The following is a 13,661-nucleotide window of genomic DNA, read 5'->3' on the forward strand; positions in this document are numbered from 1 at the left end:
TGCTGTTCTGCACACCATGGAGTCACTCAGGGCAGGCACAGCCTGAGAGCCGCTGTTCTACACCATGGAGTCACTCAGGGCAGCGCAGCCTGAGAGCTGCTGTCTACACCATGGAGTCACTCAGGGCAGGCACAGCCTAAGAGCCGCTGTTCTACACCATGGAGTCACTCAGGGCAGAACAACCTGAGAGCTGCTGTTCTACACCATGGAGTCACTAGGGCAGGCATAGCCTGAGAACTGCTGTTCTGCACACCATGGAGCCACTCAGGGCAGGCACAGCCTGAGAGCTGCTGTTCTACACCATGGAGTCACTCAGGGCAGAACAACCTGAGAGCTGCTGTTCTACACCATGGAGTCACTAGGGCAGGCACAGCCTGAGAGCCACTGTTCTACACCATGGAGTCACTCAGGGCAGAACAACCTGAGAGCTGCTGTTCTACACCATGGAGTCACTAGGGCAGGCACAGCCTGAGAGCTGCTGTTCTGCACACCATGGAGCCACTCAGGGCAGGCACAGCCTGAGAGCTGCTGTTCTACACCATGGAGTCACTCAGGGCAGCGCAGCCTGAGAGCTGCTGTCTACACCATGGAGTCACTCAGGGCAGGCACAGCCTGAGAGCCGCTGTTCTACACCATGGAGTCACTCAGGGCAGAACAACCTGAGAGCTGCTGTTCTACACCATGGAGTCACTAGGGCAGGCATAGCCTGAGAACTGCTGTTCTGCACACCATGGAGCCACTCAGGGCAGGCACAGCCTGAGAGCTGCTGTTCTGCACACCATGGAGTCACTCAGGGCAGGCACCGCCTGAGAGCCGCTGTTCTACACCATGGAGTCACTCAGGGCAGCGCAGCCTGAGAGCTGCTGTCTACACCATGGAGTCACTCAGGGCAGGCACAGCCTGAGAGCCGCTGTTCTACACCATGGAGTCACTCAGGGCAGGCACAGCCTGAGAGCCACTGTTCTACACCATGGAGCCACTCAGGGCAGAACAACCTGAGAACTGCTGTTCTACACCATGGAGTCACTCAGGGCAGGCACAGCCTGAGAACTGCTGTTCTACACCATGGAGTCACTAGGGCAGGCATAGCCTGAGAACTGCTGTTCTGCACACCATGGAGCCACTCAGGGCAGAACAACCTGAGAGCTGCTGTTCTACACCATGGAGCCACTCAGGGCAGGCACAGCCTGAGAGCTGCTGTTCTGCACACCATGGAGTCACTCAGGCAGGCACAGCCTGAGAGCTGCTGTTCTACACACCATGGAGTCACTCAGGGCAGCGCAGCCTGAGAGCTGCTGTTCTACACCATGGAGTCACTCAGGGCAGGCACAGCCTGAGAGCTGCTGTTCTACACCATGGAGTCACTAGGGCAGGCATAGCCTGCTCTCCACACCTACTCCAGGTGGTCGTCCGCCCCACTCTTGCCCTGACAAAAGGGTCTCCCAATGTGTGTAACAATAGTAGACACCGAAGGACCACCCCAGATACCCTCTCACTGGTGGTCTCAGCCCTGCTCTACTGAGCTGTATTTCTTAGCTCTCCACTCGAGGAAAGAGAGCTCCTTGGCGACCCACCGTTACCTATGTCCCCTGAGCAGCTGCTTTCAGCTCTGTCTTGCCACATAGACCCCAAAGCCCCTGTGCCCCATGGAGGGAGCACACGCACCTTTGCAGCCAGTAGGCTGGGGCTGTGCCATGGCCCACTCTTCAAGGGAAACTCTGCCCTCCCCAGGGTTTTGGAGGAGTCCAGATGCCAGGCTATTCCTCTGGATGCTTTGGCCAATCCTCAGTCACCTTGAACAGACAAGGACCCTGCCCACAAGTGAGGAAACTGGGCCTCCGTGGCAGGATCCAAACCCCAGGCCCACCGGCAAGTCCCATGCTAGACACCATGACACCTGCCTGGAAGAGCAGGGCCAGGCACCAGGCCATTCCCCAGCGTGAGCTCTGGAGAGCAGAGGACGCAGCCATGCCCCGTGCCAGGTGCCCAGTGATTCTGAACCCAGGAGAGAGCAGAGCAGGGTGAGGAGGGTAGCGCGGGAGCCCAGAGGTGGGGGCGGTAACTGTTTCTCAGAAGATGGCCAAGCTCCGAGCAACCAGCCGCCCTGGACCCAGACCTCACTCAGCCTGAGGAGCCGGAAGCATGGTCCCTCCATCGGCACTTCCGGACGCTCTGTTCCTGCCTCGGTCCCCCCCACCCCCCTCAACCCCCAGCGGGACGCCGGGCAGCTCCCCCAGAGCAGGCGCAGGCCCCTCCCCGTGTTTGGTCCTCCCTGCACAGGAGGCTGGTGGAGCAGCAATTCTGTGGCTCGGAGAGGTCCAGCTTCCTCCTGGGCTGCCTGCGTCAGCAGAGGCCTCTACACCCGCCAGAGCAGGTTCCATGTGGGGTCTGCTGGACCCTCAGAAGCCAACTCCAACAGTCTCTACGCCTGTGTCCTGCCTGACAGGCTCAGGGGCTGGATGCTGTACTCCCTGTTCCCCAGGGCAGTGAGAGAAGGATCAGACCAGAGGTTGGGGCGGGAGCCTGGGCTAGGTCCAGGGAGACAGCACCACAGTGCAGAGGGACCTTGGCTCACAGCCAAGAGGTCAGCAGGGCGCAGAGAGTGAACACGGTCAACACGCATGCACACGTGTACACAAAACACACCTGTGTTCACGTAAAGCACACATGCACCCAGGTACAACATGTACACAAACATGAGCGCTCACACGGGGTCCAGCAAGGCACAGGGTAGACACCGCTGCCCGTGGGCAGCTGGTCTTGGCCAGCCTCTGTTGCTGTCTCACTGTGGCTGCTGGAGCCGCAGCAGCCCAGGGAACCCCATGTCACCCATCGCCCCCTCCTGATCCCATGGACTGTGGCTTGCAGCCGCGGCTATGGAAGACAAGCCAGGACCTCGCGTCCTCAAGGAGGGTGCTGCTGGTGAGGGCTGAGCCGGGAGCAGCAGACGAGGCAGGTTCCTGCCGCAGCTTTAGCAGGAAGATGGCATTGCCCCCTACACTCTCTGCATCTGCCCTCCTCGTTCAACAGGGTTCTGAAGCCTGTGTCCACGGTGTGTCCCCTCCCGGCCGAGGGGGCAGTGGCACCTCTGCCTGTGTTGAGCCCCTGCAGACGCCTTGCCTCCCTGAGACCTGGTGCCCTTCCTCCCGTTAGGGACCCACAGGTGGGGCTGGCAGGCCAGAGGGCATTGGCCAGCTGGGGCCGCCAGGACAGCACAGCAGCGGCCCCACAGTCCCCTCTTCCCGCAGCCCTGGAGGCTGGGGTCCAGCTCTAGGCGTTGCCCATCCTTGACTGGCAAGGGCGCTAAGTCGGCTTTTCCTGGCTGTGACCAGAGACCCAACTGGAACGAGGTGGAGGAGGAGTTTGTTTGCGACTCCTGGTTTCAGAGGTTGCGTCCATAGACGATTGAGTCTGCAGCTCTGGGCCCGAGTGAGGCAGCACATCAGGGTGGAAGGGCAGGGGGAGGAGAGCAGCTCTAGGCGTGACAGCCAGGAGGCAGAGAGAGCTCTGCTCACCAGGGACAAAATGCAAACCCCAGAGGCACCCGGGACCCCCTCTTCCGACCACACCCTACCTGCCCACAGCCCCACCAGTTAATCCGTTCAGTGCTTAATGCACTGAGTAGGTTAAGCTCTCATACCCAATCATTTCACCTCCGAATCCTCTTGCGTTGTCCCAACACAAGCCTTTGGGGACGCCACAGATCCAGACCATACCGGCCTCCTGGGTCAGAGGCCCTTGTGTGTGCGGGGTGGGCATCCCGCAGGCCTCCCTCATGAGGACACGCCCCCACACGCACGACCTCCCTCCAGCCCTGGATGGCTCAACAGCGTCTCCTGGTGAGGCGTGGACACGTGGACCTGGGCACGCATTTGAGGGCATTTGGTCCTGTGTGGGGTTTGTGCGGCAGAGAGGGAGCCCAGGGCTCACGCGTACGAGGCAAGCTCTCTTCTGCGTGTGTGTCAGGCAGGATCTGGAGTCAAGAGTGGAGAGGAAGCAGGCCGCACTCAGGCAGGCTGCCCCTCCCAGCGCCCTCCCCACGGTCTTGAGGATCGGCCTCTGTCACCCACTCTCCCGGGGGTGGCGACAAGTCACCAGTGTTCCTTTCTGGCTGGGTGTCAGTGTTCTCTGCTCTGTCCTGACGCCCCAGTCGGAAGGCGCTGGGATCTGCACTCCTGGAGAGGGGCCGTGAGGAGTGCGGGATTCAGGGTGTTCCCAGAGCAGGACGCTCCTGCACCCAGCTCTACCAGGGAGGAAGGGAGGAGCATGAGGTGAGGCCGTGGGGAGGCCTGATGGGACTCAGTGCTTGGTGAGCACCAGACCAGCTCCTGGCAGCCCCGGAGGCCACCTCGAAAGGGCCAACGGGAGGGCACCCAAGTGCATCACTGTGTGCAGACACAGGTGTGTCCACCCACGTGTGTGCACAGGTGCACCCAGAGGTTCATCCACCCCGTGCATGTGGCATATCTGCCCATCCAGGAGCGTTTCCGTATGTAGGAATGTCTGCCGTGTGTCTGTAACTAGGTGCACATCTGCATCAGTCAGGAACAGGGACAGAGGCATTGGAAGTGCTCTTCCTCAGCAAACTTTGCATACACTAAGTGATTAAAAGTAGTGATTTTATATTTGCTCACGCCATTGAAATGCCTGGTAGGTTTATATGAGGGGAATCTGGGAGATTAAAATAGAATTACTTTATGTAATATTTTTCCCAGTGAAAACTCTTTCAGAATTCCTAGGAAAAATAGTTTATTTGTCAGATTTCTCATTTTCTCTTTATTTTTCATCTCTAAGTTTCCAAAACTTGAAACACTCTTACGAATGGGGAACTTACAAGGTTGTCAAAACTTTGAGTCTCGCACCCGGTTTGGCCCACTGTTTTCTCCTCCCAGCTTCCACCACCAGAGGCCCTGCTGAGGGACTGTGTGGCCCCTCTTCCTCCTTTTCCTGTGCTCTGTCTCCATTCAGACGTGGGACCAGGGCCTGAACTTCAGGGTCCTCCCCTTCCTCCTCCTCCATGTCCCCTTCCTCCCCTTCCTCCTCCTCCATGTCCCCTTCCTCCCCTTCCTCCTCCTCCTCCTCCCCCTCCCCTTCCTCCTCCCCCTCCTCCATCTCCCCTTCCTCCTCCTCCTCCTCCTCCCCTTCCTCCTCCTCCATCTCCCCTTCCCCTCCCCCTTCTCCCCTTCTCCCTCCCCCTCCTCCCTCTTCTCCTCCTCCTCCCTGTCCTGCTCCACCTGTGGACCTCCCAGGAGTGTGAGTCAAGTCCACAGTGGAGAACCAGAGGAGTCCTGTGGCCAGAGGGAAGGTGCAGCAAGGTGGGCAGCACACGCTGAGTCTAAGGGCCACCCGCCCAGCCAGTTCCACCTCCCGGAGGCTGTTCTTCACCTCTGCCCATGTTTCTCCCAGGGAGTTCAGAGGCTCTGTGCAGAGCGACTGGCGAAGGCCTCGCTCCAACATTACACACATTCTTGGTCAGCACCACACCCTGTGTTAATCACACCCTCCCACGCAGCACCCTGGCCAGTCCTTACACAAACAGAGCAGCACTGCCCAGCACAGCTATTTCTGTCCGGGGCACATTCTCCTGCCGTCTGTGCTGTTCCAGGTCGGCTGCAAGCTCAGCCTGGTCTTCTTCCAGTACTGCATCATGGCGAACTTCTACTGGCTGCTGGTGGAGGGGCTCTACCTGCACACCCTGCTGGTGGCCGTCCTCCCCCGTGGCAGCTGCTTCCTGGTCTACCTCCTGATCGGATGGGGTAAGGGCCCGTGCACACCCGCCCCGAGCCTCCCGCCTGACCCGTGCACGTGACTCTGCAGCACAGAAAAGCACCTCCTGCCCAGAGGGTGCACTGCAGGGTCGGGTTATCAGACCACAGGTTCCCGCAGGCTGCACTTGACGTTTCTGGTAGCCAGGAGCCTGGTCTAAAGGGTGTTGAATCCCACTCCCAGCCCCTCTCACCCCGATTCAAACTGAGCTGCAAATAGGCAGCAAAACGGCCTTAGCCTTTCTTCCTCCCTCCAGGGCAACAGGACAGTGGGCACCAGACAGAGGCCTGAGGAGGGCAGGGCCACAGGCAGCAGCTGGAGGGAGGCCTCCAGGCCGTCCCCTCTGGGTCTGTGGGGAGAGCCAAACCACAGGCCTAGGGGGCACCCTGACCTTGGGGACCCACGCATCTGCCTGGTTCCCAGCTTTCAGACGGTCTCCCTCGCCCCAGCTCCCACCAGGGCTTGTGTGAATGCCGATGCAGACATTGGGCTAGACCTGCCGGGTCCTCAGGCTGGGAAGCGGCCCCGAGCCCAGGAGCTTGTGTGTGCAGCTCTCCCACCTGAGCACTGACCAGGTGTCTCTCCGCAGGCATCCCCACCATCTGCGTAGGCGCGTGGACCGCCACCCGACTCTCTCTGGAAGACACAGGGTGAGTGCACCGGCTCCTGCCCACGGAGCCAGGCCCAGCAGTGTGGCCAAGTGTCTGGACTGGACAGGCGCACACCTGGGCGGAAGGACAGGAGGCACCTTCACACAGGCAGGGGTCGCCAGGGTGTCTGAGCAGATGGCTTGTGGTGCAGCTAAGACTGGGACAGAGCAGGCATAGACGGGCAGCCTCCCGGCCACCCAGCACAGTCCACCCAAGCACACTGCCCAGAGGCAGCTGAGCACTGCGATCAGGGCAGGGCGCAGGGCTGGCCACTGTCTACTGAGAACTCTCAAGCTCCGAGGCAGCTGTGTCGGGACAGAGCGTCTGCTCTGTCCATGGAAAGCTGGACCCTGGCCCAAACACAAGGGCAGGGCGCTCCCAGCGGGTGAGCCTCAGCATCCCTTCTCTGCTGGATGACAGATGGCCAGACGATGGGAGGCATGAATGGGCCTGACTTCAGTGGCTTCGCACATGGAGGGCTGGGGCCTCCCTGGTGGGTCTTCCAACAGTCCACTCTCAGGGCACCTGTGGGTCTGTGGGCAGGCTCCACCCGCCCCAGGGTCTGGGAGTGGTCCCTAGAGCTTGGGCCCAGCCCCCAGCGCCTCACATGGGGTTGCCGGACCAGGGAGGCCTGGGGCAGGAGCCCGGCCTCTGCCTTGGCAGGAAGGCCAGAGCCAGCCATAGGTGCTAGAGGGAAGTGGCCATGATGAGCTCCCTGCTGGAAGCAGCCCTGGAGCTAGAAATCCGAAACGGAATGATGCGGGCAGGACTTCCTAGCCAGAGCTGCTGCACTGTGCTGAGGACATTTTCAGACCTTCACTCAGATACAAACCCCAGAGGGTGAGAGGAGATTGATTTCAGGGGAAACGGTCCCCTCTCATCATGTCATCTGGGGAGAGCGAGCAGAGCCCACACGCTCCGGGGAGGGCCCGGCCTCCTGGGCTCACCTTGGCATCAGCTGGTGGTCACACTGCGAGGAAAAGCCCCAACAGCCGCCCCTGGGGACCACACCTCAGCTCTTGTCTGCAGAGCCAGGTGCCTGGGGTAGGTGAGCGGCCAGCTGGGGCCATGGGCCCAGCACAAGGCTTTGCAGGGCCGTGTGTCCATGCATGTCCAGACTGGTCCAGAGCTGTGGCCAGGGTGGCAGGATTTTCCTTCCCTCCACAGTTGCTGGGACACCAATGAGCATAGCGTCCCCTGGTGGGTGATCCGGATGCCCATCCTGATTTCCATCCTGGTGAGTCACTCCTTATTTGCAAGCTGCTCGAAGGTCCCAGGACCCTCACCAAGTGAGGGTGGCCCAGCTCCACGTGGCCTCCCTACATGAGGGGCCAGTGGCCAGGACAGAGGGTGACCTCAGGGCCGTCACGTCCACTGCACATCAGGCCAGGCTGGATTTGCTGTGTCCAGTTCAGACCCTGAGTCTGCAGCCAGACCAGGTCCAGCCGTGTGCAGTGGGCATTCAGAGGGAAGCCTGGCAGTCGCAGTGGCCCAGGCCGGGTGGCAAACCCAGCGGGGGCCCGTCAGGCTCAGCAGCCCTCCTTTCTGCAGCTCAACTTCATCCTCTTCATCAGCATCATCAGGATTCTACTGCAGAAGCTGATGTCCCCGGATGTTGCTGGCAATGACCAGTCTCAGTACAAGTGAGTAGTCCCAGAGCTGGCAGGGCCCCGCCGCTGGCTGGACGGTCCTGAGGTGCCCGTTCCCACAGGTGCAGTCTGGCTAACCTGGGTCTGCTTGTGTCTGGTGCTGGGAGAAGGGGGCTTTCTGTGGCCACCGGTGACCCCTGTAGTGAGAGTGCCCTGGGGTTTGCCAGGCCCTGTCCAGGCGGCCGTTGCCCTTGGCAGCATGTCCCCTGGTTTTACACTAGTTCTCCCCATTCGCCTATGGTCCATGGCCACGGGGGGGCCACGTAGCATCTGATGCGAGGTCCCATCTTGCTGACTGTCCCAGCTGCAGGGGGAGAGGTCAGGGGAGTCACAGCCACACAGTGGTGACAGAGGAATCCGTAAGGTGCCATACACTTCTATCCATGGTTCACACAGGAAACGAACCCCCAGCCCAGGTATAAGGTAACCAGTTCCGAGTGAAGAGTTTGGCCCGGCTGGGAGGAGCTCAGGCCCAGGCAGCTGAGGGACTGGGCAGCGTCCCCTGCAATCACCCAACTGCCCAGTCTAGACTCCTGCCTCCCCATCCCTCCCTGGGGAAGTGTGGGCATCAGGAGCAGGCCAGGACACGATGCTGGGGCACATCCCAGGTGGGGCCTGAGGGGGCCCCCTGCTGTCCTCAGTGTCCTCGTCTGAGATGAAACATTCATCAGTAAGCTGAGGACCCATCTTAGATCTTGGAAGACACTTGGTGCCAGCACCAGGGTGCTGTGAAGGGGTCGGGCCTCCTGTGTCCAGCGTGTCACGTGGGGCATGGATCAAGAAGAAATTCTCTGTGCGGACCATGCTGGAGCTGGACTCCCCCAGGCTGAGTGCTCGGGCCGGGCCCGGCCCACACGGCCTCTGCAGGGAGAAGTGCCGCTCCTGGCCTAAGGCCTGCACAGGCAGCAAGTGGTGATGAGGTCACTCCTGGTCACCATTTCTTGGATTTGGATTTTCTGCAAATCTCGTTTCGTGTCTGAGCTGACTTTCACTTGGGTTCCTGGGAGTGGTGTGAAGTCAGTCTGGAGATGGATGTCTTTATTTCGGAGTCATGAAACCTGTGCTCTTCCAGCATGACAGCAAGCCTAGAGCTGAGCTCTGCCCTCTGAATCTCCACGGAGAAGGGCCCAGAGGTCTGCCACGCCCCATGGCCTCCTGAGACCCTGTAGGGCAGACCTGGCCTGTTGGCAGCGGGAACGAAAGCAGGTCCCCATCCAACATCATGCTGCCCACGGCCCCCACCTCCTGCCCACTAACCCTGGGCAAGCGTGGGTGATGCAGGGCCTGGGCTCAGAGTGAAGGTACACACTGGCAGGACGCAGGAGTCAGGCACAGCCAGCTGGTGAAGGCTCCTGCCCCTCACACCCAGGCCCGCTGCAGAAGCGACCAGCTCTGGGTCTGAGCAGGTCATCTGTTAGGGGACATCCTGCTCATGATAAACCCCGCAGCACACACCGTGTGTCGGGACACGCAGCCTTCCAGAACCTGCATTCCCTAGAGGAGTCAGGTTTGGGGCAGGTATTTTCCCTAAGTGGTGGGAGGTAACAGAGGGAGGAGGGGCAGAGCAGCCGGTGGCCTGTTTCCAGGAGGGACGCGGCCCTCTGAGGACTCAGCTGCTGACAGTCCTTCCAGGAGGCCCTTGCTGCTGTGTGGCACAGAGTCACCTGGATGTTTAGGCCATGCTCCCAGCCCTTCCCCGGCAGCTGACCGAGGACTTGAGTTTCAAACCCACCCCCGGCGGCAGCAGAGCATAGGCAGCATGTGCCTGGCATGTGGCCTCACTGGGCTGGCAGTCCTCGGCCCAGCCCGGAGGTTCCCGAAACCAAGGGCAGGGCTGGGCATCTGCTGCCTCAGGGCTTCCAGGTGAGCTCAGGCTGCGACAGCGTGGGGGCAAGAGTGAAGTCCATGCCCGCTGCCCGGCAGGCCGGAGCGGCTGGCATTTGTGGAGTTGAGGAAAGTGGATTGGGTGCACAGTGCTCTTTCCAACCTGAAGCGCAAAGAGCGGGAACTCGGTCCTTTGCCCAGGCAGGGTGACCACTCGTTGGCCTGTGTTCAGCAGAGGTCCCCTCCAGCCAGATCACTCGACTCCACGGGCTGCAACGTGCCTGCAGCAGCCAGGGAAGCCTCTGGACTTCCGGCCGCCATCACAGCCTGTCCGGGCCCCTGTGTGCCGGTCCACTAGACTTCCGGTCTAGGGCCCGGGGTCCACTGTTGACAGCAGCGCAAGGACCCTGAGCCCCATGGCCACACCGAGCTGGCCATCCCGCAGTCTCCCTGCGAGGACTCTGGTCCTCGTGAGCAGGCATTCCGGCACGTTGGCGGGGAGAGGACCGGGAGCCAGGACTTGCTGGGCACAGGTCTGGGGAGGCGGGAGGGCGGGTCCAGCACCCCGACCCCTGCGGCCCGGGAAACGACCCCGGCTGGCGGGCGGGGGCGGGGACCGACGCATCCCTCCCTCTCCCAGGAGGCTGGCCAAGTCCACGTTGCTGCTCATCCCACTGTTCGGCGTCCATTACGTAGTGTTCGCCGCCTTCCCGATCGGCATCTCTGCCAAGTACCAGATCCTGTTCGAGCTGTGCGTCGGGTCCTTCCAGGTGGGTGTGGCCGGCAGGCGAGGGGCGGGGCTCGCCGCGCGCTCTGACGCCCCCTCTCTCGCAGGGCCTGGCGGTGGCTGTTCTCTACTGCTTCCTCAACAGCGAGGTGAGGCTGCGCCCGGGCAGGGCGGGTGGGCCCGGGACACCCAGGAGGCCCGGGCTCCTGCCAACACGGAGTGGGTTATGGGTGGCGCCCGCGACCCCTCCTGCCAGGGGCCTCACCCGGTGGAGGCCATACCTGCCTCTACACCATCCTGGTGCTGCCTCAGGGCCCCTTCCAGCAAAAGCACGCCCCCTCCCTACATGTGGGGCAATACCAGAACCTACTGTCCCTCTTCATAGTCAGCGTCTTGCTCCTTGACCCACAACCAGGAGTCCAGAAGGTCAGGGCCTTGAAGGGGGAGGACTGACCAAGAGTGTGTCAATCTCCCAGATAAACCCTGGAGCTGGCACCCATCCCCTGCAGCCTCTGTGCGGGGCTTGCTCATTCCAGGCAGTGTCCGCTGTCCCTTCCTGCTCCGGACCTGCATCTCGCTCCTCCCTGGGAGCCAAGGGCAGCTCTCACTGCCACATCAGGGTGGGGCCAGCAGTTGCACCTTTACCAGGGTCAGCAAAAGTCCCAACAGGGCCAGGAGGCTGTGCCTGGCGGGGACATGGCTGGCCCTGCGCTTGCCATCACTCCATCCCCATGCTGCTGTCACTGGCGTCTGCAGAGATGGCTCTGTCCTTCCTCCTCTGCCTCTCCTTACCGCCCCCAGCACCCTCCTTAGGGCAAAACTCCTGCCCAGGAACAGAAAGGAGAGGAGCCAGCCCACCCCAGCTGCTGAGGAGGGTCTTCCAGGAGCCCTAGCACACCCCGAGGCCCTGGCGGTCTCTCGACCAACCCCAGCTTGGGGAGTGACGGCTGGGACCTGGGGAGAGGGCCACAGGCCTTGCATGTCCAGAAATGGAGGGAGGAGGTGGTGCCTGCCAGGCAGACCCCACAGGGGCCTGGGGAGCACTCACATCCAAGCTGAATGCCCCCCAGGTGCAGTGTGAGCTGAAGAGGAGGTGGCCAGGCCTGCGCCCGCCCCAGCCCAGCAGCCGGGACTACCGGCTGCACAGCTGGTCCATCTCCCGGAACGGCTCAGAGAGCGCGCTGCAGACCCACCGGGACTCCCGCACCCAGTCCTTCCTGCAGACGGAGACATCAGTCCTCTAGCCGCAGGATTGCTGCAGAGCAGGCCAAGCCTGGGGTCTCCAGGGGGCCTGCTGCTTCCTCCTGCCCCCTGCGAGGCCCTGATCCCGCTGCGGGTGGTGGTCACGCGTTGGCTGGCAGTCGCTGGGCAGCAGCACCTGGACCACTTTGCCCAGAACATGCAGTGGCACAGGCGGATCCATGTTCAAAGGGGGACTAGGTGGCCCGACACGAAGACCAGGTGGTGGCCCAGCCCGGCCCAGCCACTCTGCAGAGGAGGAGGTTCTTTCCCCGCTGCCTCCTGCAGTCACTAGGCCCGAGCCACTCTGGGCACTACCACCCCAGCATCTGACCCCTGCTGCAGCCTCCTGCCTCTCCTGGCCCCACAGGACACTGACCCGCAGCCGGGTCAGAGCTTCTGTGAAATTACTGGCCAGCCAGGACAGACCAGGGGCAGCCAGCCCTCCCCAGTGCTTTCCTGGTCCCAGGGCTGTTCCCTCTGGCCAGCCCTGGCCACCCCACAGGGGACCTGGGAAATGGCAACATTCTCTGGGGAGGGCTTTTGCATTTCAGTGGCCTGGGCAACTCAAGCACAGCACCTCCCACAGAGGCTGAGGGACATTATTGGGGGCAACAGGAACCCTGTTCTCTGCTTAAGCAAAATGATCTTCAGATTACTTCTGTTTAAATGGAGGTTGCTTTACTGACATCTGAAGTGGTGTCCAGCACTCCCAGCCGATTCTTGTAAACGGTTCTCTTTCTGCTCCTTTGACACTTGCAGAGTGCACAGGTGGGGCTGGGGGTCCCTGACCTGGCCACAGAGCACATGGGTGGAGCAGGTCCCCGCCAGTCCCCATGCCAAGCGCTGGTCCCCAGCACCCCGGACCCACGGACGCCCAGCCCAGGTAGTGCACCACGGCACCCGGGGGCCGGGCACACTGCAGCCATTCACTCCTCTTAAGAGAGGGCTGTGCAATTTCTGCTGTGGCCTCAGGGGGCCTACAGCTCCCAGCAGGCCCAGAGGCCCACACTGTCACAGCCATGCCAGGGCCAGGAGGCAGGATGTGAGGCCCACTCCCACATCCCAGGAGAAATGACGGGGAAGGGACAGCAGAGCAGCGAGCACCCAGAGGCCCGCCCAGGCCCAGTGTCCGGCTCCCGTCCTTCATGCCCATCCCTGGACACTTGCCCCAGCCTGCTGTAGACAATCCCCAGTGTGCAGTGGTGGGTGCCCGAGGACAGGGGGCATCCACCGTCCAGGAGCTGGAGAGGCAGGGGTATGGGGAGCCATGGCCTCTGCCAGGGGCTGCACAGAGTCGTGGATGGTGGCTATGGGGCAACGAGAGGAAGCAGTGGACACTGGAGACCCTGGGATCAGTCCTGCCGTGTGAGGCGCGGCCAGCCTGGGCCCCTGTTCCAGCAGTTTTGAGGAGCCCAGCTTTGCTGTGACTACAGACATCCTGTGGGCAGAGGTGGACCCACGCTGTGACCCAAGCAGACCCGGAGGACCGCGGGCAGGCAGCAGTGGCTCGCCAGCATTCACTGGCCATGTGCAGGGCACGTAGACGTGCCCGGGGGCATGTCCCCTCAGCCAGGCATCTGCCAAGGCTGAGCAGAGCACAGCGGCCTCTTTTGCCGGGAAGGCAGAGGGAAGGCTGGGGACTGAGTCTTGACGGAACCAAGAAGCCAGGTGCAGCCACGGGTGCACGCATGTGCTTAAGTGTCTCAAGCGTGCAGGAACCTCCACAGACCACCATGTTGAGGGATGAGCTGTGTAGATACCGCAATAAACCTGTATCTGAACTGTGTGCGAATCTGCCTGACT

At 61.7% G+C, this 13,661-nt stretch overlaps 1 protein-coding gene across 1 annotated transcript in view; it reads left to right on the forward strand.

Annotated features, from left to right (window-relative positions):
• VIPR2 (vasoactive intestinal peptide receptor 2) overlaps positions 1–12,299 on the forward strand; it is a 57,032-nt gene extending 44,733 nt beyond the window's left edge. The window contains 7 exon segments of the mRNA XM_079150665.1: positions 5,606–5,756; positions 6,356–6,416; positions 7,584–7,653; positions 7,968–8,059; positions 10,530–10,659; positions 10,724–10,765; positions 11,687–12,299. Of these exon segments, the coding sequence (XP_079006791.1) occupies positions 5,606–5,756; positions 6,356–6,416; positions 7,584–7,653; positions 7,968–8,059; positions 10,530–10,659; positions 10,724–10,765; positions 11,687–11,860 (720 nt within the window). The 3' untranslated portion in view covers positions 11,861–12,299.
• The last annotated feature ends 1,362 nt before the right edge of the window (positions 12,300–13,661 follow it).

Source organism: Sciurus vulgaris (genome assembly GCF_902686455.1).
Source record: "Sciurus vulgaris genome assembly, chromosome: 8".
In the NCBI taxonomy this organism is placed as follows: domain Eukaryota; kingdom Metazoa; phylum Chordata; class Mammalia; order Rodentia; family Sciuridae; genus Sciurus; species Sciurus vulgaris.